The 25513-nt window shown below is 40.2% G+C and overlaps 1 protein-coding gene across 1 annotated transcript in view; it reads right to left on the reverse strand.

Moving 5' to 3' along the window:
• pkd1b (polycystic kidney disease 1b) overlaps positions 1 to 25513 on the reverse strand; it is a 50065-nt gene that overhangs the window by 20325 nt on the left and 4227 nt on the right. The window contains exons 6-22 of the mRNA XM_083556677.1: positions 25137 to 25402; positions 22861 to 23598; positions 20956 to 21087; positions 20669 to 20844; positions 20443 to 20579; positions 15380 to 18993; positions 11844 to 12017; positions 11625 to 11762; positions 9530 to 9812; positions 7596 to 7827; positions 7350 to 7500; positions 3614 to 3748; positions 3242 to 3386; positions 2563 to 3159; positions 2178 to 2322; positions 1839 to 2088; positions 24 to 219 (exon numbers count right to left, since the gene is read on the reverse strand). Of these exons, the coding sequence (XP_083412803.1) occupies positions 24 to 219; positions 1839 to 2088; positions 2178 to 2322; positions 2563 to 3159; positions 3242 to 3386; positions 3614 to 3748; positions 7350 to 7500; positions 7596 to 7827; positions 9530 to 9812; positions 11625 to 11762; positions 11844 to 12017; positions 15380 to 18993; positions 20443 to 20579; positions 20669 to 20844; positions 20956 to 21087; positions 22861 to 23598; positions 25137 to 25402 (7509 nt within the window). The remainder of the gene's footprint in view (positions 1 to 23; positions 220 to 1838; positions 2089 to 2177; positions 2323 to 2562; positions 3160 to 3241; positions 3387 to 3613; positions 3749 to 7349; positions 7501 to 7595; positions 7828 to 9529; positions 9813 to 11624; positions 11763 to 11843; positions 12018 to 15379; positions 18994 to 20442; positions 20580 to 20668; positions 20845 to 20955; positions 21088 to 22860; positions 23599 to 25136; positions 25403 to 25513) is intronic.

The following is a 25513-nucleotide window of genomic DNA, read 5'->3' on the forward strand; positions in this document are numbered from 1 at the left end:
ATACACATTAAGTCCTCACTTACCGGCCCCTCTGTACCAGCCAGTTTTGACCAGTACCCGATAACGGTAGCGTCCCGTTTGGCCACAAAGTGGGACACAGCTCAGACGAAGGCTCTCCAGATGGTCTAGTTTGTGGGCAATGAGACCAACCAGTAGATGAATCAGGAGGAGAATACCACATACTATCCCTACTACCATGTTTCTTCTCGGTACATCTGACTGAAAGAAAAAGTTTGATCAGTAGCTCTTACGGTGAAGACCATAGTTATTATCCGGGTGTTAAAGTAACAGTCCAGTCCAGTAACTCATCCTTTAAATAACAAATTAAACTCAGTTACAGTTGTTTGGAAGCATATTATAGTTACGTCGTATTATTTTTGCCTATAGCTTTGAAATTGGAGGCGACAATGTCTAGAAAATGTAAATTAAAATGTCCTTCCTATAGCTATTCATACAAATCAAACCCTGTATACAGCACTGTCACGTTTCAAGAGTTCTGGGCAACAATCTTACCACTGAAACACCACCACTACTGGAGTACCTCTTAATAGCAATGGTAAATGTGTCTCTTCTGGAATTTGAAGACTTTTTCTTCTATCGGCTTCTCCTATCAGGGGGCGCCACAGCAGATCATCCGTCTCCATACCTCCCCTGTCCTGTACATCTGCCTCTTTCAAACCAACTACCTGCAGGTCTTCCCTCACCACATCCATAAACCTCCTCCTTGGTCTTCCTCTTTTCCTCCTTGGTGGTGGCTCCATCCTCAGCATTCTCCTACTGATATACCCCATGTCCCTCCTCTGCACATGTCCAAACCATCTCAATCTCACCTCCCTTGCCTTGTCTTCAAAACATCCTACATGCACTGTTCCTCTGATAAACTCATTTCTAATCCTGTCCATCCTCGTCATTCCCAACAAAAAAGACAATTTACGGAAATTACGGAGGGGGTGGGGGGGCGACGGATGCCAGTTTGTCGGTGCTGGTATTTGAACTCATGACCTATTTGACCTAGTGATCAAAAGTTTTCAAGTCAAGTCAAGTCAAGTCAAGTTTATTTGTATAGCGCTTTTCACAACAGACATTGTCTCAAAGCAGCTTTACAGAAAACAACAGTGAAGGTGAATGGTGTGCGTTTGTCCCTGATGAGCAAGCCGTGGCGACAGTGGCAAGGAAAAACTCCCTTAGATGATATGAGGAAGAAACCTTGAGAGGAACCAGACTCAAAGGGGAACCCATCCTCATATGGGTGACAGATCTTCAATCTTCAGAAGTCCAACAACTACAACTTCCCCAGTAACAAGAATTCCAGATCACCCATATTGCATTCCTAACATTTTTTGGTAGATTTGTGGAATCACAATTGAAGTTTCACTTTATTTTGACCAAACATCAGGATAGTATTTGGGACAAATTGTTGGGCCAAAGTGTTAAAAAGTGTTGAAAGTAAACCTTTAAATTGCTGATACACATCATACAGACAAACACATCAGGCCACCTGACTTTTGCAGTTCTTCCCCAAACTATTACCACAAACGTTGGGCTACTGTTGGCCAAAGGATAAGAAGGAGAGATGCAAGTGGACATGTGCAGCGGAGGGACATGGGGTATATCGGTAGGTAAAAGCTGAGGATGGAACTGCCAGGAAGGAAGGCCAAGGAGAAGGTTTATGGATGTAGTGAGGGAAAACATGCAGGTAGTCGGTTTAAAAGAGGCCGATGTAGAGGACGGAGTAGGATGGATACGGATGATCTGCTGTGGCGCCCCCTAATGGGAGCAGGCAGAAAAAAAAGATGGAGATTTATACTGAAAGAATAATATGTAAGAGATTGACGCACTGGTGCGAGAAAAACAATGGCGTCCGGGTGAATAAACAGACTCGCTCCGAAAAGTGTGAGATGCTCAGTGAGGCAGTGAGCAGTATCCGGGCTGCTCGTACTGAGCACGCTCAGTCCACCTGTGCTCCAGCGTCTCCGTTCCATGTCGAAGAACTGGCAAAGAGAGCTGAACACACACACCGAGACACACGAGTCCACGCCTGTGCTGCTCCTTAAAGTCACGTACAGGTCCTTAGCGGAGCCGTTTAAGCTGGATACAGAAATACAGAAGAGGTTTGACATATAGACACCCCGGGGGTAATGTGAAACGGCACATGTATAGACATGGGATAAACGTACACTGGTTTGAGGAAGATCGTTTCCTCCACTGAAGTAGTGAAGGAGGCGAGAATGAGCTCTTTAACATGAGTGTGTTGGGACTGGTGGACGGTTTGCTCATCTGATATAATGATGGTGAGTTTTCCAGAGCCTGGCATTCTGCTTCCTACCAACACACACAAACAAAAAATGTCAAATGAATACAAAATACTGAAATAAATAACACCTTGTGATTCTTGAGTAGGAATGTATATCTAATTTATACATAAATGCTTATAGTAACATGAATGAGATGGAAGAAAGTTGCTAATGTTGCTTCAGAGTTAATTTCACGTCAAAACGACTCATTTTGTTCTTATTATAAAAACAATGGTTCTTTTTCATTTAGTAAACAAAGCATTGTTACCTTCACTCAAGCTGAAGTTGAAGGTGATAAAGAGCCCAGCGTTCGGCTCTGTCTCAACAGCTCTGACCATAAAGTTCACGCTTCCTTCCGATCGCAGGGTGACATTTACCCTTCCCGAAACCTCCATCTTCTTGTTATGTAGAGTTACGCGTATAGCACTTTTTTCTGTCAGGTTCGAGACAGGGATCGGCGAACCCTGCGATGTGAGGAACTCCATTGCGGTTAGTTTAGTAGAAATCGGTGGCTCTGCAGTGGACACGAATGGGATCTCCTCGCTCTCCAGAACCAGAAGGATCTGAACCACCTCCTGGTTTTCAGCCCTCAGTCGTGAGCTCAGATTCGAAGGGATGTAAAACTGGCATGAACTGGATGGGTCTGTACACAGGAGGTCTGAAGCGGGGTCTCCGCGTTTGCCTGTTGCATTGATTCGTGGACTTTGGAGGAGAAGAGCTTCCTCGCCAGGCATCCGTGACCACATTAGGCTACGCATCAGCTGTCCAACCTGGTACAAGGCCGATACTGCGGTGTCGTGATGTTTGGGGCCATGCAAGAGCGATCCTAATGCATCTACTGGATTCTTTACAGACATCGAGGTACCTGAGGCAAAGAAATCGCAGGTGGATTGATGGCGTGTTAAACGTGTTTGATGGCGATATTCAAGAAAAACGAACGCTCATACTTAAAACATTGAGAATATTCCTTCCAGTGTCTATAGGAGTGAGATCTCCTTGTCTGGTTTGCTCTCTGATTACACCGATCATCTTCCCCACGGCCTCCACAACTTGCGAGTTACAGTCTCCACACTGCATCTCAGACGTAACGGCCTGTAACAGAGTGAAAACCATTTTAATCATTAAATTCAATTCAATCCTATTTACGTGAATTGATTTCATAGAGGCACCTTTGATTATTATTTTTTTTAATCCTTACATTCGGACATGGTTTCTATGTAAATATCTGAGCCCCCTTTGCCAGCCTGCAGGCCGTGCCAGAATTGCTAACGTTCTCTGAAGCCTGTCTTGTCAGTTATCATGAATAAAACAAGACGTACAGTGGAATGAGCCAAAGCCGAGCTGATCTGTGATGCATCCTGGAGCGAGGACACCGAGAGAGAAGCCAAGGCCTGGGTCACATTGCCTCGCATCTGGACTTTGTCTTTTAACTCCTGCATGCTGGTTGCTTGTATCTAGGGAAAAAAAGAAGACACATACTATAATTAATGATGTAAAAATCATAGAGACATAAATTATAGAGTTAAAGTCTACTTTCTTTTCCCTCAAACCGCACTAGAAATGGCTTTACTCACTCTTTTAGACATTAGGAAGTGATATGCGCCTAAAGAATGTTTCGACAATGCAATAGAATTCACTATAAAACAAGCTTTGGTATATTCTCTGCAGAAAAAGAGGTAATAAACTGTACTCGTAGTGCTCACTGTGCTGGTACCAGGTCCCTCAAGCAAAAACTCTTTATACGTGAACACGATTCAACACGTCTTCTTTCACTGTTGCCACAACTGCACCTCCACATACATCATCTCTAACACAAGCATCGATATTTAGCTCTGACTACGTATATTTTTCCTACGACCAAATACATTTTTCCGCTTCTGTCAGCCATTGTGGAATGAAAAATAAGCCATTAAAGCCACAAGAATATATTTTAGCTTGTGCAGTTTGCTACAGATCCAGTTTGCAAAAAACCCAAGCTTACTGCATAATGAATAAAACATAATAATTTATAATGCATTATGTACCTTTAAAGAACACTTGAACAGAACAGTTATACACAGTTGTATGGTCCAATATATTGTGCTCTTTTGTATATCATATACTGTGTTATAATATTACAGTATATATACAGTGAGGAAAATAAGTATTTAAACACCCTGCTATTTTGCAAGTTCTCCCACTTAGAAATCATGGAGGGGTCTGAAATTGTCATCGTAGGTGCTTGTCCACTGTGAGAGACATATGAGACATTCAATATATGATTTTTAAACTATTTATTTGTATGATACAGCTGCAAATAAGTATTTGAACACCTGTCTATCAGCTAGAATTCTGACCCTCAAAGACCTGTTAGTCGTCCTTTAAAATGTCCACCTCCACTACATTTATTATCCTAAATTAAATGCACCTGTTTGAGGTTGTTAGCTGCATAAAGACACCTGTCCACCCCATACAATCAGTAAGAATCCAACTACTAACATGGCCAAGACCAAAGAGCTGTCCAAAGACACTAGAAACAAAATTGTACACCTCCACAAGGCTGGAAAGGGCTACGGGGAAATTGCCAAGCAGCTTGGTGAAAAAAGGTCCACTGTTGGAGCAATCATTAGAAAATGGAAGAAGCTAAACATGACTGTCAATCTCCCTCGGACTGGGGCTCCATGCAAGATCTCACCTCGTGGGGTCTCAATGATCCTAAGGAAGGTGAGAAATCAGCCCAGAACTACACGGGAGGAGCTGGTCAATGACCTGAAAAGAGCTGGGACCACCGTTTCCAAGGTTCCTGTTGGTAATACACTAAGACGTCATGGTTTGAAATCATGCATGGCACGGAAGGTTCCCCTGCTTAAACCAGCACATGTCCAGGCACGTCTTAAGTTTGCCAATGACCATTTGGATGATCCAGAGGAGTCATGGGAGAAAGTCATGTGGTCAGATGAGACCAAAATAGAACTTTTGGGTCATAATTCCACTAAACCTGTTTGGAGGATGAAGAATGATGAGTACCATCCCAAGAACACCATCCCTACTGTGAAGCATGGGGGTGGTAGCATTATGCTTTGGGGGTGTTTTCTGCACATGGGACAGGGCGACTGCACTGTATTAAGGAGAGGATGACCGGGGCCATGTATTGCGAGATTTTGGGGAACAACCTCCTTCCCTCAGTTAGAGCATTGAAGATGGGTCGAGGCTGGGTCTTCCAACATGACAATGACCCAAAGCACACAGCCAGGATAACCAAGGAGTGGCTCTGTAAGAAGCATATCAAGGTTCTGGCGTGGCCTAGCCAGTCTCCAGACCTAAACCCAATAGAGAATCTTTGGAGGGAGCTCAAACTCCATGTTTCTCAGCGACAGGCCTGAAACCTGACTGATCTAGAGAAGATCTGTGTGGAGGAGTGGGCCAAAATCCCTCCTGCAGTGTGTGCAAACCTGGTGAAAAACTACAGGAAACGTTTTACCTCTGTAATTGCAAACAAAGGCTCCTGTACCAAATATTAACATTGACTTTCTCAGGTGTTCAAATACTTATTTGCAGCTGTATCATACAAATAAATAGTTTAAAAATCATACACTGTGATTTCTGTTTTTTTTTTTTTTTTAGATTATGTCTCTCACAGTGGACATGCACCTACGATAACAATTTTAGACCCCGCCATGATTTCTAAGTGGGAGAACTTGCAAAATAGCAGGGTGTTCAAATACTTATTTTCCTCACTGTATATATATATATATATATATATATATATATATATATATATATATATATATATATATATATATATACAGTATACTGTATGTACATACAAAAGTTTTTTTATTTTAGTAATTCAATAAAAAAAAGTGAAACTCATATATTATATAGATTCATCACACACTGACTGATATATTTTAGGTGTTTATTTCTATTTATTTTGATGATTATGGATTACAGCTAATGAAATTCCAAAAGTCAGTATCTTAGAAAATTTGAATATTGTGAAAAAGCTAATTAAATCCAAACACCCGCAAAGGTTTCCTGAGCCTTTGCATGGTGACTCAGTCTAGTTCAGGCTACACAGTCATGGGGAAGATTGCTAAATGTTTTTCTGATTGGTTTAATAAAGTATTCTTATTTTTCGTGTCTGTGAATTGTGAATTTTTTAAGATTTTTTTGTGAACTGGTGGGTTTTTGTTAATTATGAGCCAAAATCATCAAAAGTAAAAGAAATAAAGACTTGAAATCAAGTGTGCGTGTGTGATAAATCTATAATATACGAGTTTCACATTTTGTATTGAATTGAATTACTAAATTACCGTAATTTCCGGACTATTAAACGCACCGAAATGTAAGCCGCACCCACTGAATTTGACAAAGATTTTTATTTTGAACATAAATAACATAAATCTACATTAAAACTAATAAACTTTACACAGGTTTAAAACGAAAGACAGTGTCTGTTACACGGCTTGTATCTAAACAGTAGCCTACCAAGAAAGTCATTGTTCACTGTCTTCCTCCTTCCTTTCACAACTATTTCTCTCAGGAGTTTATCTTTTGGCATCGTCGTGCGTTTAAAAATCACCATCGGTGAATCTTTTCTCCCGATGCCGTGCAGCTCAGAACACAGGTGAAGTGTGTTTTCATGCCCGGTTGTTTTCAGCATGACGAATGATTCGCTTTTCCTGTGAACAGTCTGAGTGAGTGGCAGGTCAAACATCAGAGGAACATCATCCATATTTATGATGTCGGAGTGCGATTTAACATAAATAGTTTCATTGGTTCACCTGAACCGGTCGGCAATTTCATTGGTTTAATGTTATGGGTCTCAGTTATTTGGCATGAAGTTTGTGAAACCGAGAAAACACAGGAAAAATACATAAATTAGCCGTTTCATTGTTTAAGCTGCGGGGTTCAAAGCGTGGGGAAAAAGTAGCGGCTTATAGTCCGGAAAATACGGTATATAAACTTTTTAATGATATTCTAATTTATTTAAATGCACCTGTATATATACACACAAATGGTTCCCTCGACTTTTCAATCTTATGATGACAATAACAATATGACAAAACCCACCTGATTGAGCTGGCTGCTCATCGCCATGGCATATGATATAACATCCTGAGGGTTCCCTTGTTTCACCAAACCCCACAGTTCCTCCTGACTCTTGTTCTTCAACCATTCCATCATGTCTTGGTCCCTGACCGGTACCATGACTACCAGATTCCTGCATGAGTTAAGGTGTTTATTAGTAATTAACACTGTAAATCTGACAACGAATGCCCTTGGTAACAGCAGTAGCAGTAGCAGCGTCTCACACACCTTTTTACAGCAGTGATTTTGGCTCCCATGTTGTCCTCGACAGTCACCATTACAGTGAGAATGGAGGCATTGTGGCCTGGTCTTGTACTGCCCATGGGTACCAGAGTACCAAATGCACTCCGTATGCCTCGGTATAGGGTTATCAAAGGACACTCTGTTTCTGGGCTCTGGCATTGTGCTATCTGAAGAGCGTAGATCATCTGAGCGGAGATATTGTCTTCATCCACCCAGCCTGTAGATAAATAACAGCTTACTGATGTGAAGAGTTCTTGCTTAATTCAGGACCGTATTCAGAGTCAGTGATTTGAGGATATACGCAAGTGTTCACAGGTGAATTAAGCAGGTATTTCAATTGTCAGTGTTTTAAGTAATCATGCACACAGGATAAGACTCTTGCTCAGCGCTGCTAGTGCTACCAACTCAGCCAATTTTAGAAGGAAATCACTTTTTCTCAAGTTTAACTGCTGGCTGGTGACATATCTGACAGTTCAATTAAGTTAAATATTATACATTTTTTATTTGTAGAGTGTTTTTAACAATGCAGATTGTCTCAAAGTGATAGAGATCAGAGATAAAGTGGTTATAAAGTTGACATCGTTGTCGAAGTGTTCAGTGAAGTGCAGAACTGTGGTCCTTAGCTATTAAAGCAAACTGTTGATATTAATTACAACCCAAATCCATCCCTAAATCCCTAGTTCTCGAGTTGCCCAGTAAATTCATGGAGCTTTAGGATGTAGAGGTGAAACCATCCCCAGCTGTGCAGAGTGATCTCCAGTTCATGGGAACTCCATCCAGAAGTAAATAGAGAGAGAGAAGGAACGTAGAGGAGCGACAGTGACAAAGAAAAAAATAAAGCTTCCAACAGCTCCATCATGCCTATGTTACCTTCTGGCTTTCCATTTTAGATGGCTATGATAGCATTAGATTGTATTGCTGGAGTCCTACTTGAACTCTGATCACACTGCACAATGTGATTAACTACTGTGCACCAAAAAGGGTACCAATAAAACCAGTGACCGTCCCCTTTCTTCTTTTTGACTCATCCTGAAGCCCTATCTCTCGATCGAGTTCTCTTCCCATGCTCAATGCTGCTGAAGATGGTTCCACATGAACAACCTGAAGATCCAGGAAGTTACTGTGAAGGGTTCAACTCAAGAACTATCAAGATAATTTAAAACTATTGGCCACAATGGCTTAGAACTGCAATTTCTATAAACAAGGGTTGGGCTTAACATTATGACGTTACACCATTCTGAGCAGTGAAGTGATTAACACTGATGATCTCTTCATCGTGGCTCGGTTACTGGGTGAATTTATTTATGAAGCAGCATGTGAACATTTTGTCCTCAAAGTTGATGTTAGAAGCAGGAAAAATGGTCGAGTGAAAGGATTTCACAAATTGTGACGTCTAGACGACTGGGTCAGAGCGTCTCCAAAACTGCAGCTCTTGTGGGCTCAAAAGTGCTCCTAGGAAGGAACAGTGGTGAACCGGTGACAGGGTTGTGGGCGGCCGAGGCTCATTGATGCACGTGGGGAGCGAAGGCTGGTCCGTGTGGTCCGATCCAACAGAAAAACTCCTGTAGCTCAAACTGCTGAAGAAGTTCATGCTGTTGATTCTCGACATATCAGAACTATTTTGGTAGCAAAAGGGGGACCAACCCAATATTGGGCAGGTAGTCATAATGTAATGTCTGATCACTGTATTTCTGTAAAGTTCCTTAGGGACAAAGTATTATCAAGAGCACTATAGAAATAAAATTGATGACAATTGAAGGTCAGAAACACGTATTACTGAGACCCCACTAATTTATTTCACTCAACTTTAAACAAAGCTCTTTAACTAAACATTAACTGCACTTTTGTGTTTTTTTACCTCAGGAAATAAAATTCTCTCAATTAATCAGATTTTTCATCCATACAGCACATTTCCTTACCTGAGCAGTTAAACGAAACTACATTTTGCAGAAGTTGAACCGAATCCTCTGGAGACAATGTGCACATGCCCCCCTCAGGTGGGCGATTTTGGGTTAAAGCAAAGCTCGCTGATCCCCACAATCCTGTAACTGTTTGAGATACATTAAGGCTGAATATATACTCAAATCCAGGTTTTAGCACATTGGGTCTGATGACAAGATCTGAAGAGTCATGTCCTGTCGAAGTTGTGACTTCATTTAGAAGTAAAGTTTCTCCCTTTGTGGTTTTAGCAGTCCATTTATACTGTGGTGGAGAATAAATATATATTAGAAGCCTGTAATTAACCCCTTATTGTATAGGGAAAATAGTGTAAATAGAAAAATAGGATATAACATCGGTATTTGTGAGATAAAAGACCTAATCTAATCCAGTTCTTCTAATAACTAATATTTACAAAATAAATAAATATAACTACAGTGATAATGAAAATAACTTGTTTTATTGAATTAGATTAACTCTCAATTAAAATGACAGTATATCCTAAAGTAATACTATTTCAAACTTCAGTGCAAAATCAGACCATTCTATAAAAGTTTCCTTTTTCAACTTTTATAGAACTTTTTTTTTTTATTATTTATTACTAAACCAATGGCAGTTTTTTTCTTTCTAGCTATTGTTCTATCCATCCATCCATCCATCCTGGTAAAACTCAGACCCCATGTCTAAGCAGACATATCAGTTAAGTGGCTCAATATTCAAATCCATCCATCTACAGCATTAGTCTTCTGTTTCTTTTGGCAAAAATCCGATCAGATTCATCCATGTCTAAAGTATTTGTTATGGATTTTTCATGGGCCAAGATCACTAAATTCCTCTTTCTTTTATGGAACATGGTGCGATGATTGGGGTTTAGGATTCTTGACAGTGTGGAGAAGGATCTCTCACATGATTCTAAAGATGCCAGTTCCCAGGTCTCCAGCAATGGTTGTGTGCAGTATCAGGAAGGATTAAATGAGCGGTTTTAGTTCGCTAACTGCCTGAACTAAGGCTGAAACCTCCAAAAGACACGCTTGTTTGGGGCACTTGTTGAGGGCTGAGGAGAACCAGTGCTTGTGGAGGGTAAATTTAAATTAGCCGTAGCCTCTGATGTGCTAACAGCCGCATCGCTACAGACATGCAGCAGTAAGATTGCTTATAGTCTTGAATAAACATGCATCACACACATCGTAATTGCGGTTATTTATTGTCAGTTAAATGAGCGTTGGTTAGCTGCTACACAACAATCACAACTAAGAAAAGACAAAATTTCAAAGAAGCCAGTATGGAGCTATAACTGGTAAGCGTGTCAAACTGAAAGTAATGTGAGAAAAGTAGTGAAAAACTATTTCCGTGCTGCTAGGGCAGAGCTTTGGGTATGCTCTAGCCTGTACACCCAATCAGAAGTTAGAAATCATGCTGGTATTTTATAGATTATTTTTCCAATTGGCTAAAATATAAAACAAAACTGTGATTGAGACGCCAGCCCTGATGTCTGCACTGATGTCTGGTGTTCCAACGCTGACTGCACCCCAGACCTCCTCACCCCCTCACCCCCCTATCAGTACCTGACTTTACTACTGCCCTTGTGGCTAAATGATGAAAACATCCCAAAGATCTATTCAAATCAATTTAATTCATTTTTAATTGTATTGCGCTTTTAACAATGAACATTGTCTCAGAGCAGATTTACACAGATAATATGGTGATAAAAATGAATAAGATGTTCTTTATAAGTGTAAGTTTGTCCCTGATGGACAAGCTGGTGGCAACTGTGGCAAGGAAAAACTCCCTGAAATGGCATTAGGAAGAAACCATGAGAGGAACCAGACTTAAAAGAAAACCTCATCCTCATCTGGGTTGCGCCGAATGTCCATTTATTACAGATAAACAATGTTGAAGGGTGCAGTGATGGTGATCAGAACTGTAGTCCTAAATCAGAGTAGCAAACATTTCACATTAACTACAGTCCAAATCCATCTTTTAAGCTCCTGTTCTTACTCCAAAATCTAGTGGAATGGGATCTTTTAGTCAGGTGTCAAGAAAGATTGGCCCCAGTAGTGTCTGTGTTTTTAATACCTGAAGAGTGCCATTGCACAGAGAACAATCTCCGGCTAAAGCGACAGGATGGCTGTAACTGACAGCAGAAGAAAACACCAATCTGCAGGATACACACTTCACGGTGACGGGTAGCACTTCTGTGTCAAGCACTTGAACCTGAATTAATAAGACACTAATTCATTAGAATTGTTTTTTTGTAAATCAAAAACACTTCATTCAATAGTTGATGGTACTTACATGCTGGACAGTAGAGACAGGTGATCTCGCATGCTTTTGAATTGTCAGTGTGAACTTGTATACTCTCTCTGGCTCTAGTAGATGCCTGGGCAGAATAAGCTTACTGTTGTTACAGTGTATGGAATAATTGTTGATAAAGGAGGCTGGATATTGAGTTGAACTGGTGTTCGGCTCCTATAAACATAAACACAAACTCATTTTAGAAGCGACATCTGTGTTCCTAAAAACAACTAAATAAGACAATACAGTGCCTTGAATTCCACATTTGTAATGTTACAACTTTGCATAAAAATAGACTGATTTCGAATTTTACCCATTTGATACTCTTTCCATAGTCATAGTTGTTTAGTAATGAAGAACACTTTACACCACACCAGACCGCACACAGACACTTTATGGACAATCAAAAACCATGCTTAACTTGTTTACTGTTGTTTACTGTTTAACTGCACACTGCCATAAACATTTTTTTTGTGTGTGTGTGTGTGTGTGTATATATACAGTGGGTACGGAAAGTATTCAGACCCCCTTAAATGTTTCACTCTTTGTTATATTGCAGCCATTTGCTAAAATAATTTAGGTTCATTCTTCTTCCTCATGAATGTACACATAGCACCCCATACTGACAGAAAAACACAGAATTGTTGACATTGTTGCAGATTTATTAAAAAAGAAAAACTGAAATATCACATGGTCCTAAGTATTCAGACCCTTTGCTCAGTATTTAGTAGAAGCCCCCTTTTGATCTAATACAGCCAGGAGTCTTTTTGGGAAAGATGCAACAAGTCTTTCACACCTGGATTTGGGGATCCTCTGCCATTCCTCCTTGCAGATCCTCTCCAGTTCTGTCAGGTTGGATGGTAAACGTTGGTGGACAGCCATTTTTAGGTCTCTCCAGAGATGCTCAATTGGGTTTAAGTCAGGGCTCTGGCTGGGCCATTCAAGAACAGTCACAAAGTTGTTGTGAAGCCACTCCTTCGTTATTTTAGCTGTGTGCTTAGGGTCATTGTCTTGTTGGAAGGTAAACCCTCGGCCCAGTCTGAGGTCCAGAGCACTCTGGAGAAGGTTTTTGTCCAGGATATCCCTGTGCTTGGCCGCATTCATCTTTCCCTCGATTGCAACCAGTCGTCCTGTCCCTGCAGCTGAAAAACACCCCCACAGCATGATGCTGCCACCACCATGCTTCACTGTTGGGACTGTATTGGACAGGTGATGAGCAGTGCCTGGTTTTCTCCACACATACCGCTTAGAATTAAGGCCAAAAAGTTATATTTTGGTCTCATCAGACCAGAGAATCTTATTTCTCACCATCTTGGAGTCCTTCAGGTGTTTTTTAGCAAACTCCATGCGGGCTTTCATGTGTCTTACACTGAGGAGAGGCTTCCGTCGGGCCACTCTGCCATAAAGCCCCGACTGGTGGAGGGCTGCAGTGATGGTTGACTTTCTACAACTTTCTCCCATCTCCTGACTGCATCTCTGGAGCTCAGCCACAGTGATCTTTGGGTTCTTCTTTACCTCTCTCACCAAGGCTCTTCTCCCCCGATGGCTCAGTTTGGCCGGATGGCCAGCTCTAGGAAGGGTTCTGGTCGTCCCAAACGTCTTCCATTTGAGAATTATGGAGGCCACTGTGCTCTTAGGAACCTTAAGTGCAGCAGAAATCTTTTTGTAACCTTGGCCAGATCTGTGCCTTGACACAATTCTGTCTCTGAGCTCTTCAGGCAGTTCCTTTGACCTCATGATTCTGATTTGCTCTGACATGCATTGTGATCTGGAAGGTCTTATATAGACAGGTGTGTGGCTTTCCTAATCAAGTCCAATCAGTATAATCAAACACAGCTGGACTCAAATGAAGGTGTAGAACCATCTCAAGGATGATCAGAAGAAATGGAAAGCACCTGAGTTAAATATATGAGTGTCACAGCAAAGGGTCTGAATACTTAGGACCATGTGATATTTCAGTTTTTCTTTTTTAATAAATCTGCAACAATGTCAACAATTCTGTGTTTTTCTGTCAGTATGGGGTGCTTTGTGTACATTCATGAGGAAGAAGAATGAACCTAAATGATTTTAGCAAATGGCTGCAATATAACAAAGAGTGAAACATTTAAGGGGGTCTGAATACTTTCCGTACCCACTGTATATATATATATATATATATATATATATATATATATATATATATATATATATATATATATATATATATATATATATATATATATATATATATCTCCCCTCATATATTCTTTTTTATGTAGTTTTTATACTTTATTTATCTGCCTTCTTTCACTTTGTTTTTATTTTATTTTTTTTTATTCTCCTTTTCACCCCATTTTATTCCCTAATGCCGGACCATCGTAAAAAGTATTTCACTGCATGTCGTACCCTGTATGTATGTGTATGTGACAAATAAAATTTGATTTGATTTGATTTGATTTGAGAACACGGTGCTTGTTTTGCTACATTTCTAGAACATTGTCTCATGACATTAATGGCCAATGGTGGAAACTAACAAATTACATTTAAACATTTTTTTTTTTTTTTGGTGTACTTGTTTTTAAAATCTGTAATTTTAATTTTACATAAGTAAAGTTTACCTAAGTACATTTTAAATAACATCAGTTTCTGAGAAAATACAAAATTAAATAAATAAACAAACAAAAAACATAAATAAATAAATAAATAAATAAATAAATAAATAAATAAATAAATAAATAAATAAATAAATAAATAAATAAAGCAAGTGTAAAAAAAAAATTGCCCTGGAAACTACAGCACTAATTGGTTGATAAGTGGAAAACAAATGTGCTAAATTATAATAAAGATGCTCACTGTCTGATTTCTGAAACTGTGTTTGCAGGTTATCTAATAGCATTGTAACACCTGTTTTTTGTTTTGTTTTTTGGATGCAAAACTGCATAACTCTAATTAGACTAAAGTCATGAACTGTAGTGTTTTTTATTTAATTTTATTTATTTAATTGCTCTTTAATTTGTTAAAGTTGTTCCTCAATTATTGTCCTAGTCCTTGTACTTTTTGAACTACACACAATTGTGCAGGGCATCTTTGGATGGTGTAGCATGGAATTTTCCCTTCACTTTACTAGGAAATCCAAACCTGTTCCAGCATGACACTGCACCTGTGCACAAAGCAAACTTCATGAAGATATGATTTATATGGGTTGGAGTGGAATACCTCCTGCTATAGAGCTCTGATCTCAACCATATTGAACAGGATGAACTGGAACGCTGACTGCACCCCAGGCCTCCTCATCTTACCTACTTCAGTACTTGACTTTACTAAGACCCTCATGTCTGAATGAATCGCCACAAATGTCTACAAGCACACTATAAAATCTTTGGCCAATATAGTGTATAAATTTAACAATATGAGCTATTTTGTGTAAATGCCTGGACTGATTTCATTGTGATTCCAAGTTGTAACCCTAAAAAATGTGGAAAAGTTCAAAGGGGTAAATACTTGTGAATATCTGTGAAACATGGCATAAAATTAACAATTTGCCCCAAAATACCCACCATAATAATATTCCATTGAAATTCCAACAGATCAACCTCTGGAATCCTAGCATCAGGATCAAATGACTCACTTCCATCCAGCACAAGGTCTTTCTGGTTTGACCAAACTTTAATTGAGCCACCTTTAATCAGAGGAACCAATGGACTGTTTCCTACAGAAAACCCGCCAGTCTTGTGATGCCGTAATGGCGTTCCTTCAAACCAAGTAGAAAACTTCACACAGTAATCTCCAACATCTAGTGTGTTCTTTGGAAGAGCCAGAAGCGGTTTGGTAACATCTACCGATGCATGTAAAAAGACTTTCCTTTCTGTGCAATCTGGGTCTCTAAAGATCTCCCAGAGGTAGTTTGTCTTGTAAGAAGTGCAACAGTTTAGATCCACGCTTGCTTCGAAATAGTTTGGCTGAGATTTCAGGATTCTTGCCTGTTCTTGGACGAGGGCGACGCGTGGCTGGATGCATTTCAGTTTCCTTACCAGAACCAGAAAATGTGCAGAAACTTGGCTGATGTTATTGAAAACAGTTACCTGGACCACAAATTTGCCATCAACCTTATATTTGTAGACTTCCTTGTTAGATTTTGTAAGTCGGATCTCGTCACCAAAGCTCCACTTGATCGCGAGGTCGCTGCCACCGTCGATGAGGGCGGAAAAAGTGACGCTGTGATTCACAAAAGTTCCCTCAGATAAAATGGAAAGTGTCACGTTTTTCACCGGCTGCTGAACTAGTGCTGTCTCTGTGATGGACTGGGAACAGAAGTCAGTCTTCGCTTCTACCATCACAGTCAGAGTTCCGTTGCTAAATGGAGAATACAGGACACTTTGACCAGTCTGTTGTGAGGTTCTCGAGCCATCTAAGTGGAAATTCCATCTGTAAATGACCTTAGATCCTGAATTTACGGATGCTTTGAAATGGACAGGTTTTGAGGCTTCCAAAACAGAAGAGCAGCAATCAACCAAGTGAAGACCTTTAAGTCCTTGTACCACCCTTATGGTGATGTTTACTGATAAAATGCTAACAAGATTCTTAGCAATTGCTTTAATGGTGTGATTGCCAAGAGGAATAGATGAGGTAGTAAAATCCTCTTGATCTTCCAGAGATGTATTGCCTTCTGGAAATTCCAGAAGGAATGAAACTCCGCTTCCCTGAGTGATAGACGGTGTGAAAGTGACTGGCTCATTCTCACAGATGATAACATCACTGGCTCTTAGACTGAAACCTCGAATGGCATCTTGCACCGTTACAACATGCGACACAGACTGCCAGCTAATCTCATTCGAGACGTTTAGGGTTACTCTGTGATCTCCTGCATCCATAAACAAATAGCTAATTATTTGATTTTTATCTAAAACAACTGCACTTCCTTTCACAGACCTGGCCGTCCACTCCCAGTGTACATCGCTTCCTTTTCGAGCGGATCCATGGAACGTCAAGGGACTGTTTGATGAAACAAAGTAGGGATGTGATTGTCCATTTATGTCAAAATCGATCTCTGAAACGGGTTCCTGTATCATGAGTTGTTTAGTGGCATTGACTGAGCCCAAAACATTTCCTACTGACACTCTTAGCTTAAAAACCCCAATAGTATTGAAAACATGAAGGACAAAAGGTACGTCTGTTGTCACAGATGATAAATTTGTGTCCAAAAACCAAATATACTGAAGATCCGTCCCGGTTTTAATCTCCACTGCTATGCTAACGGGTTTTCCTTTTGCTACCACATTCGATAATGGGATATTTACCTCAGATACACGCTCAACTGCCCTCAGAGAAAAATCGCTATGCACTTTACCAAGAACATTAGCAACTATAAGCCTGACAGACATATTACCCGGGTGGATTGTATAGAACTGAAAATGTTCCCCAACACCGACTAGGTCATTAACTCCAGCTTGATTAGCTAACCACTGATATGTCAAGCTAGTACCACGGCTTACAGACGCAACCAGAGTAACAGTCTCATTTGTTGGGATATAGCTTGCAGATTTCAGGCTCATAATTCGGACACCTTGTATTCTCTCTACCACCTCGATTGCTAATGAGGTTTCGACTTTACTGACTGGATTCTGTGCTGTGACACGGATTTGAAAGATGCCTGCTTTAGGAAAGACATATCTGTACTCTGATGTTCCAAGTTGTGAAAAAGTTATGGAGTCTATCATCCAGTAGAATTTAACATTCTCCATGACATCGCTTGAAATTGTGAAAACTGCTTCTTGTCCTGCTTCAGCAAATGGCCGGTTGGTATGAATTCTTATATTAGATATAGGAACCTGGACTTGTACATCGACCCTTATGATCTCTTTGCTAACTGCATTGAGAACTGAAGCACTGATGTGATACTGACCAGCTGATGTGAAATTGTGTGACACATTTTGGCCTCTGCTCTTCAACGAACCATCACCAAAGTCCCATTCGATAGCAACATTATTCTTGCTAGGCTCAGTCCAAAAGTAATACGTCTGATTCACGGTTAACACGTCCATTTCCCCATTGTGTCGTACAGATAAAGGTCTTTGGACTAAAATGGTTGTCGAGGCAGTTTTCTTGCTGACCTGGTTCTGTGCCATTACCGTAATCTCATGCTTGCCTTCTTGAGAAAAAATGAAGCAGTGATGTGACGTCCCGTTGACAGGACAATCGCAGAAAGAGCTGTTATACCAGTGAAATTGGTAGTTTTCCCCACCGGCTGGAAGCACTGACACATCAAAACATATCTCTTTGCCCAATGCTGCAACATTTAAAGAAGAGTGAAGGTTCAAGTCTGTAATCGAGTTCTCAACACATAGATTCGACTGATAGTCTGCAGATCCTGCTTGGCTCTGAATGGTCACGCCAATGAGGTAATTCCCAGTACCTGAGAACGTATGAGCAACAGTTGCGATTCCGTTCTCCACGGACACGTCTGTACTATCTCCAAAACGCCAATAAAAGGCTAGATGAGAAACATTCCCTCTCACAAGCGCTTGAAGAGTCACTTCCTTTCCACTCACGACGCACTCCAGGGGCAGGATTCCCAAAACAGCAAGTTGATAAATTTCTACATCAATAGCCTCTCTCTCGCTACTCACCTCATTCCAAACCATAGCTTGGACGGTATAGTTTCCTACAGACCTATAAACGTAAGAGATCGAGTTCTCCTTAAGGTCTTTAAACACAGTCCCATCACCAAGATCGAAGGTCCACCTGAGACTGGTACCCGTAGATACGCCTCCACTGATTTTAATGATTGAATTAAGTTCACTTGGGCTATTAGACCCCAAGTGGACACCGGAGATTATTTCAAAAACTTCTACCACCATCCAGGAATTCAGCATTGAAAGGGTGTTGTCGGAAATCACAGAAACATTGAAGACACCGGCTTTCTTGAAAGCGTGCCTGGTTGTCTTGTGAGGTCCTTCAACCTCTGGAAAGCCATCTCCAAAATTCCACGTGTACACTATTCCATGTGAAGACGGCTGTGATGAGGCTTCAAAAAGAATAGTTTGGTTGATTTTAGGGGAAGCAGGCTTTGATATGACTAGCAGTTTGGTCAGCGGAGATCTTACTTTATGTAGCACAGCAGTTTGGATAAAATCGTATTTATTTTGGGCTTGTATCCTCAGTGTGTAGTCACCTTTAAAGAAAATATGCAGCATACATTTAGAAATGTCATGTATTACATATTACACACAGGCACGTATAATTTGGTTATTTATCTGGATTTGCCTACTTATAATTTCTGAACAATTGTTATAGAAACATGGACAGGATTTTATAAATATGTTTAACTTTAAAATATTGCATAAATTATGTCCAAAACTTGCTTAAAGTTTTGTTAATATGTACACACGGAACATTATGCATACTCAAAGTCAGATTACGCACATGCTTAAGTTGATCTTCTGAACTGCAATTGCAAGGTAATATTATGTTTTATAAATACTATACTACAAAAACGCAAATGCTAATCAAATATCCTATGTATAAGAATGTGTATTGTGTAAGGCATTATGTTAAGCATATGGGCCTTCATAGAAAGTGATACTATGTTCGTTGAAGACTTGTGCTAGCCTTTTTTCCAATAGAATTTGTTGTTGCCTTGTGTATGTGCCATAACACATGCAATAGCCTGATAAAACATGACATAATGTAAAGGGGCATAATGTGATATAACATGTCTAACTTGCTATAACGTACCACAATGTGACATAATACGTGGTAATGCGTGGCATAATGTGACATACTGTGCCATAACATTATGTGGCACAAAGTGCTATAACATGTGCATAACAATGTATAATCTAAGATAGTGTGAAATAATGTGCCATGACATAATATAGTGTGGTATATTTGTAGGATAACATGATATAATGTGCCATAACGTGTGGTAGCTTAGTGGTTAAGGCATTGGACTTTGGATCCAAAGGTTGTGAGTTTAAATCCAAGCCACACTAAGATGCCTTTTCTGGGCCCCTGAGCAAGGCCCTTAACCTCATAGCTGCTCATTTGTGTGAATAAGATTAATAGTAAGTCACTTTGGATAAGGGCATCTGCAAAATGCCTTAAATGTTAAATGTAAATAACATGACACCGTGTGTCATAACATGCTATAACTTGATATAATGTGCCATAACATGAGATTGTGTGGCATAACATAACAATACATATAGTGTGGCATAATGTGCTACACCATGATATAGTGGGCATTATGTGCCATAATGTGAGATATCATGATATAAGGTGCCATAGCATGACATAGTGTGGTATAATTAGCTATAACATGATATAGTGGGCATTATGTGCCATAATGTGAGATATCATGATATAAGGTGCCATAGCATGACATAGTGTGGTATAATGAGCTATAGCATGATATTGTGTGGTTTAATGTGCCATAAAATGATTGCACAACCTTCCATAACATGACATAGCAAGGCATAACATCACATAATGTAACGTAAGAAAACATTACATAGCAGGACACACCATGGTACTGTATAACCTGCCAACAAGCTTTTGTACTGATACAAAACATGACATAATCATGACATAAAATGAAATAATTTCTCCATATTATCTTTACCAGGTGTTGTGTAGATATGATGTGCCGCGTCCTGCAGGTAAACCTGTGTCGCAGTCTGATCCAAAGGTACATTGTTTTTTTCTAACGGAGCGATGAACGTATGATCAACGCAGCTCGAATGGTCACCAAAATCCCACCTTTAGTGTTTAAAATAAGACCAGAATCCGAGTTAAATTCCGATCTAATTGCTAAGCATAAACATTTCACAAGCAGGAACTGTTCTAACCTTATTGTGACACCGATAGAAACATCCAGTTTCACTTGAACGGTGAAGACGCTTGAGGTGTTTACAGCAACAGCCACCGTCTCGGTGAGTAATGCGAGGTCGGCTAATGGGGTCATCACATCGGCCGTGAGTTTGACCTCCATGTACTGAGTGCTGACAGGATTCTCTGCGGTTACCTATTACAGAAAATGACAAAGCTATTATATATGCAGTCATTGTTGCAAATCGGAAAGGTTATTAAGATGGCCATAAGGTTCCCAGGTGACGTTTGTTTATTCTATGTTTACTTTGAGCGTGTACTCTGCAGGTTTGTTGAAAGTGATGCTGTATGCATCTCCAGTGTGGGCAAACTGGATGAGATCATCAATGACCCAGGTGTACTTCACAGATGATCCAGTGGCTACTGCTGTGGTGAACATCTGCAAAGAGAGAGAGAGTCTCATAAGAACCTTTGCAATTTATTTGTGGACACCTGACTATAAGATTTTGAACATCCCATTCCACATTTAGTTCCCATTTCCTGTAAAATGTTTCACTAGATTTTTTGGAGATTTGAACTTATTCTTCAGCCACAGGTGTGTTAGTAAAGTCAGCTACTGATGTAGGGTGAGCAGGTGAGGAGGCCTGAGGTGCAGTCAGTGTTCATGTTCACCCCAAAGATGTTCAATAAATTCAGAGCTCCACAGCAGGAAATCTTCCACTCCAACCCATGTAAAACGTATCTTCACGGAGCTGGCTTTGTGCACAGGGGTATTGTCATGGTGGAAAGAAAATTTCATGCTACAGCATCCAAAGACGTCCGATACAATTGCGCGTACAACTTTGTGGTAATAGGGGAAGAACTAAGATAAATATATTTCATTAGATGATATTTTCTAACCTTTTTTTAGGCCGAGTTCTTGTAAAGATCGGGTGTAAATAGAACTGGAAACATGCAAATTTAATATAATCACGCAGCATAAAGCATTGAAAAACCGAATGTCATGCTATGAAATTTTTTTGATAGTAAAATCCAATTACATTTTGGACATTTGGATGTATATCATTGTTTGCAATCAAATACTGGCTATCAATATGCCCGAAATTATTAACCAGTCATCTTTAATTGAAGTTATTATAAAATTTAATCATCATTATGGCAATAACAAAGACCTCAAAATGACAAACAGCAGCTTTTTAAACTTCATACATATGTACATATACACAGTGACACTCCATGCAGTTCACACCCAGGCCTTCAGTGGTGTCCTCTCTGAGTCAATCCAATTCTTAATCCCATCATTATGACGCCACGACTATAGAAAGCATCGGTATGATAGAGAAACGCAGTAGAACAGAGTGCTGCATCACACACAGGAATCTCATACAGTGAGAATTAATGTTGTTACTAAAGCAAGAAACCCAATTCTCACAATTCAACACGTCTCCTTTCACTGCACTGCACCTCCTGCATTCATCACCTCTAGCAGAGGCATCGATATTCACCTCATCGAATGACCCCATTTGTTCCGTAAATTCTATGGTTTTGTGCAAATTATACAGGGAAAAAAAATAAAAAATATAAATAGTTCAACTGTTTTGGCTGAACTTTCCTCACAAAATCCAGTTTTTCTTGAAAACTCCTTATAAATGTCCTAATAGTGACCAAATAAATTTCTTTGCCCGTCAGCCATTGTGGAATAAAAAGAAAACAGCTATTAAATGCACATGAATTTATTTGAGCTTGTGCAGTTTGCTACAGATGCAGTTCGCGAGCTCTGACTAGCGCGCTCTCTGACCGTCCAATCAAAGCACCCGAAAATGTTATTGGACGCCTTCTAGAGAGCCTCGAAGTGACCAATTTGAAATCTGATTGGTTAAGGTACAGCTTCAAGAAGCATGGATTTAAAGCTAGCAAGATCACGCACGGTTCAGTTATGAAACCGATGAAGTGATTGCTGAGATCTGATTGGATAGAAACTCCAGCATGGATTTACACTGGGTGGCGCTGCTCCTTGTAGCAGATGGAGAACGGATATAGAGAATAAAAGAGAAGTGCAATCAAATGGAAAGAATAGACTATTGCAAATCATTTAATGCATATTCATGGACATAAAAAAGTATATTATTACGAGAGTCAGCGAATAAATATTATACACAGCATATATTGTTTTTTTTTTCATTCATATGTATATCCATATTTATAACTGTACCTGAGGTATGTTCACTAGAACTCTATGAAATCCTTGCGGTTGTATTCTCAGTCCTGTGATAATAACGTGAGCTTGAATCTTCACACTAAGCCTCTGTGAGTTCAGCTGGTTCGACGCTGTAACATCCAGAGTGTGTTCCCCTTGACTAGTAGCCATGATGGGGGCATAAGAGAACCATGTATCAGCCGAATCCCCTCGACAAACTCTGATCATTTCAGGGATCTCTTCTGGACAGGACTTTAGGAATGGGACCTCTGTCCTGGACACGAGGCCAGACCATGAGCTTGTCGCGTTACTTCCTGAAAGAATCTTGATAATAAAGAGAGTCTGGACATTTACTGCTAAATGTATTCGGTTATCTTTGTCCAGTACAGGATAGAGAATGTGCATTCCGGTCACTGGGGTCTGAGCAGGGATCAGAATGTTGCCAGGCATGCTCACTTCTGTACTAGGTTCGTTCTGTGTGACTTTCCCAACACCATTAAGATGTCCAGGGTCTTGATAGATCAGACGCAGGTCGCAAGACATGTTGTCAAGCCAGTGGCCTCCGTCTGTCAGAGAGGACACTGCGACGTCCACCCAGCCGCCCCACTCAGGCCCAGGAATGGAGATGTAGCTTTGGCGCCAGACAGAGTCCGAGCTGCTGGTGCAGTGCAGGAACTCTCCAGATTTTCTACTGTGCTGAATGGCAAGAATATCATCAGGAAACACCAGGATTTTTTTCCCTTTAAACCTGACCTGTGTAAATAAATCAGGAAAAACAACAATCAGAACATTATCCAGCATAGAGTGCTATGAAATGTATAATTTAAATGTGCTGTATCTTCCAAAAAGTTTGGAAACACCTAGACTTTTATGGTTTTTGAGAGACACGTGTATGTTCCTTTCGTTTTAGCGCAAACAAACTCGGTCACAGACAAATGCACACAGAAGTTAAGCAGTAATCGAGTGAAAGAAAATTCTGTGTAACAGAACAAAAGTAATAGAAGAACTTGTGTAAGATGGAGAACAGGAGAGAAGATGTGAGGTGGAAACTCAGAGAAGGTTGGAGTCTTGTTCCGAAAGTGAAAGAACCCAACATGGCAACAATTCCAAACTTTCACACCATGCAATAACATCTCCACTGAAAGCGGCTCATTGGAACCGACTTCACCGTACAACAAGACGATGAGCCGAAGCGTACGTCCAGAGAGCAAACAGTCGTCTGGAGTGATATTTATCATGGAATGACCTGCCCAGTCACCTCACCCAAATCCTACTCAACTGCTCTGAGATGAAGTGGATCTTAAAGAAATCTCCAACTAGTGAAGAACATCATCAGCTAAATGTTTGGAGAAACGAAGTGTCCCGATGCTGAGTGTTTGTAAAGATTTTCTTCATCCTAAGTGTGGATTTTTCAATGAAAATAAAGACGAACATCTGGACAGTAAATCCTTATACCATTACATTACATTACCAGCTGTTGGAAACAAAAGAAACATTTAAGTCTTTTAAAACCCATAAAAGACTCTGGGATTTTAACCTTTTCAGAAGAACTGTATATAATTTATGTTTTATCTGAACCTAAAATACACTGAATAACAAAAATATTGGGACACCTGACTTTTCCAGCTGTATTCTTCTTCTTCTTCAACTGTTGCCACAAAGTTGGGGGCACACAATTGTATTGGACGTCTATGGATGCCATAGCATTCAAATTTTTTCTTCAGTTTCCTCCACAGAAGACCCAAACCTGTTCCAACATGCCCCTTTGCACCAAGCCAGATCTATGAAGATCTGCTTTACATGGTTTGGATTGAAAGATCTTGAGTGAGTATACCTTCTATAGACCTCTGACCTATTAAACCCTATTAAACACCTTTAGGATGAATGTAAATGCTGACTGCACCTCAGGCCTCCTCACCTGACATACATCAGCACCTGACTTTACTCACACCCTTGAGTCTGAACGAGCACAAATCTCCACAAAATTGAGTGGAACATCTTCCAAGAAGTGTGGAGGTTATAATAAGTGCAAACGGAGACTAAGTTGTTCAAAAATATTACATACCAATCTTATGCTCAGATGTCTGAAAACCTCTTTATATAGCCCAGTAGTAAGACATTTGTATGACTGATATAACGGAGGTTCAAAGAGCTATAATGTCATCCTAGAAAGTGTTATAACATGACCTTTAAATTATTGAATCACCTGGACATTAAAATTGTTCTTTTTTTCTCTCAAGAGCTTTAGGATAGAAGAATGCAGTAAGTGTAAGTCAAGGACGTCCACTTACATCGATGTGGACCGGCTCAGAAGCTGAAGGTATTTCCAATGCTATGTCTGCCACCATGTGGTAGAAAGGAGTCAATGCAGTGTAGCGAGGTGGCAGAGTGAAGACATGTCCATTAGCAGATGAGTGATAAGGGCTGCAAGGGCTGGTGACTGGCAGGCAGCTTTCCACCAGATGGCACCAGTACTGCCCACTTGAACAACCCCCGGTGGTGTTACACAGAGGTTTCACCGAGCAGCAGGTGAACGGGTTGAGGATAGAGCGGCAGCCTGACACAGAAAATATATACATACTGTCTACTGTGTTATAAACAAATCTGACCAAATTGTAATTGTTATTTTCTTAAAGAACTGCATCATAACATTATAACAATGATGCGT

Source organism: Silurus aristotelis (assembly GCF_946808225.1).
Source record: "Silurus aristotelis genome assembly, chromosome: 12".
Classification (NCBI taxonomy): domain Eukaryota; kingdom Metazoa; phylum Chordata; class Actinopteri; order Siluriformes; family Siluridae; genus Silurus; species Silurus aristotelis.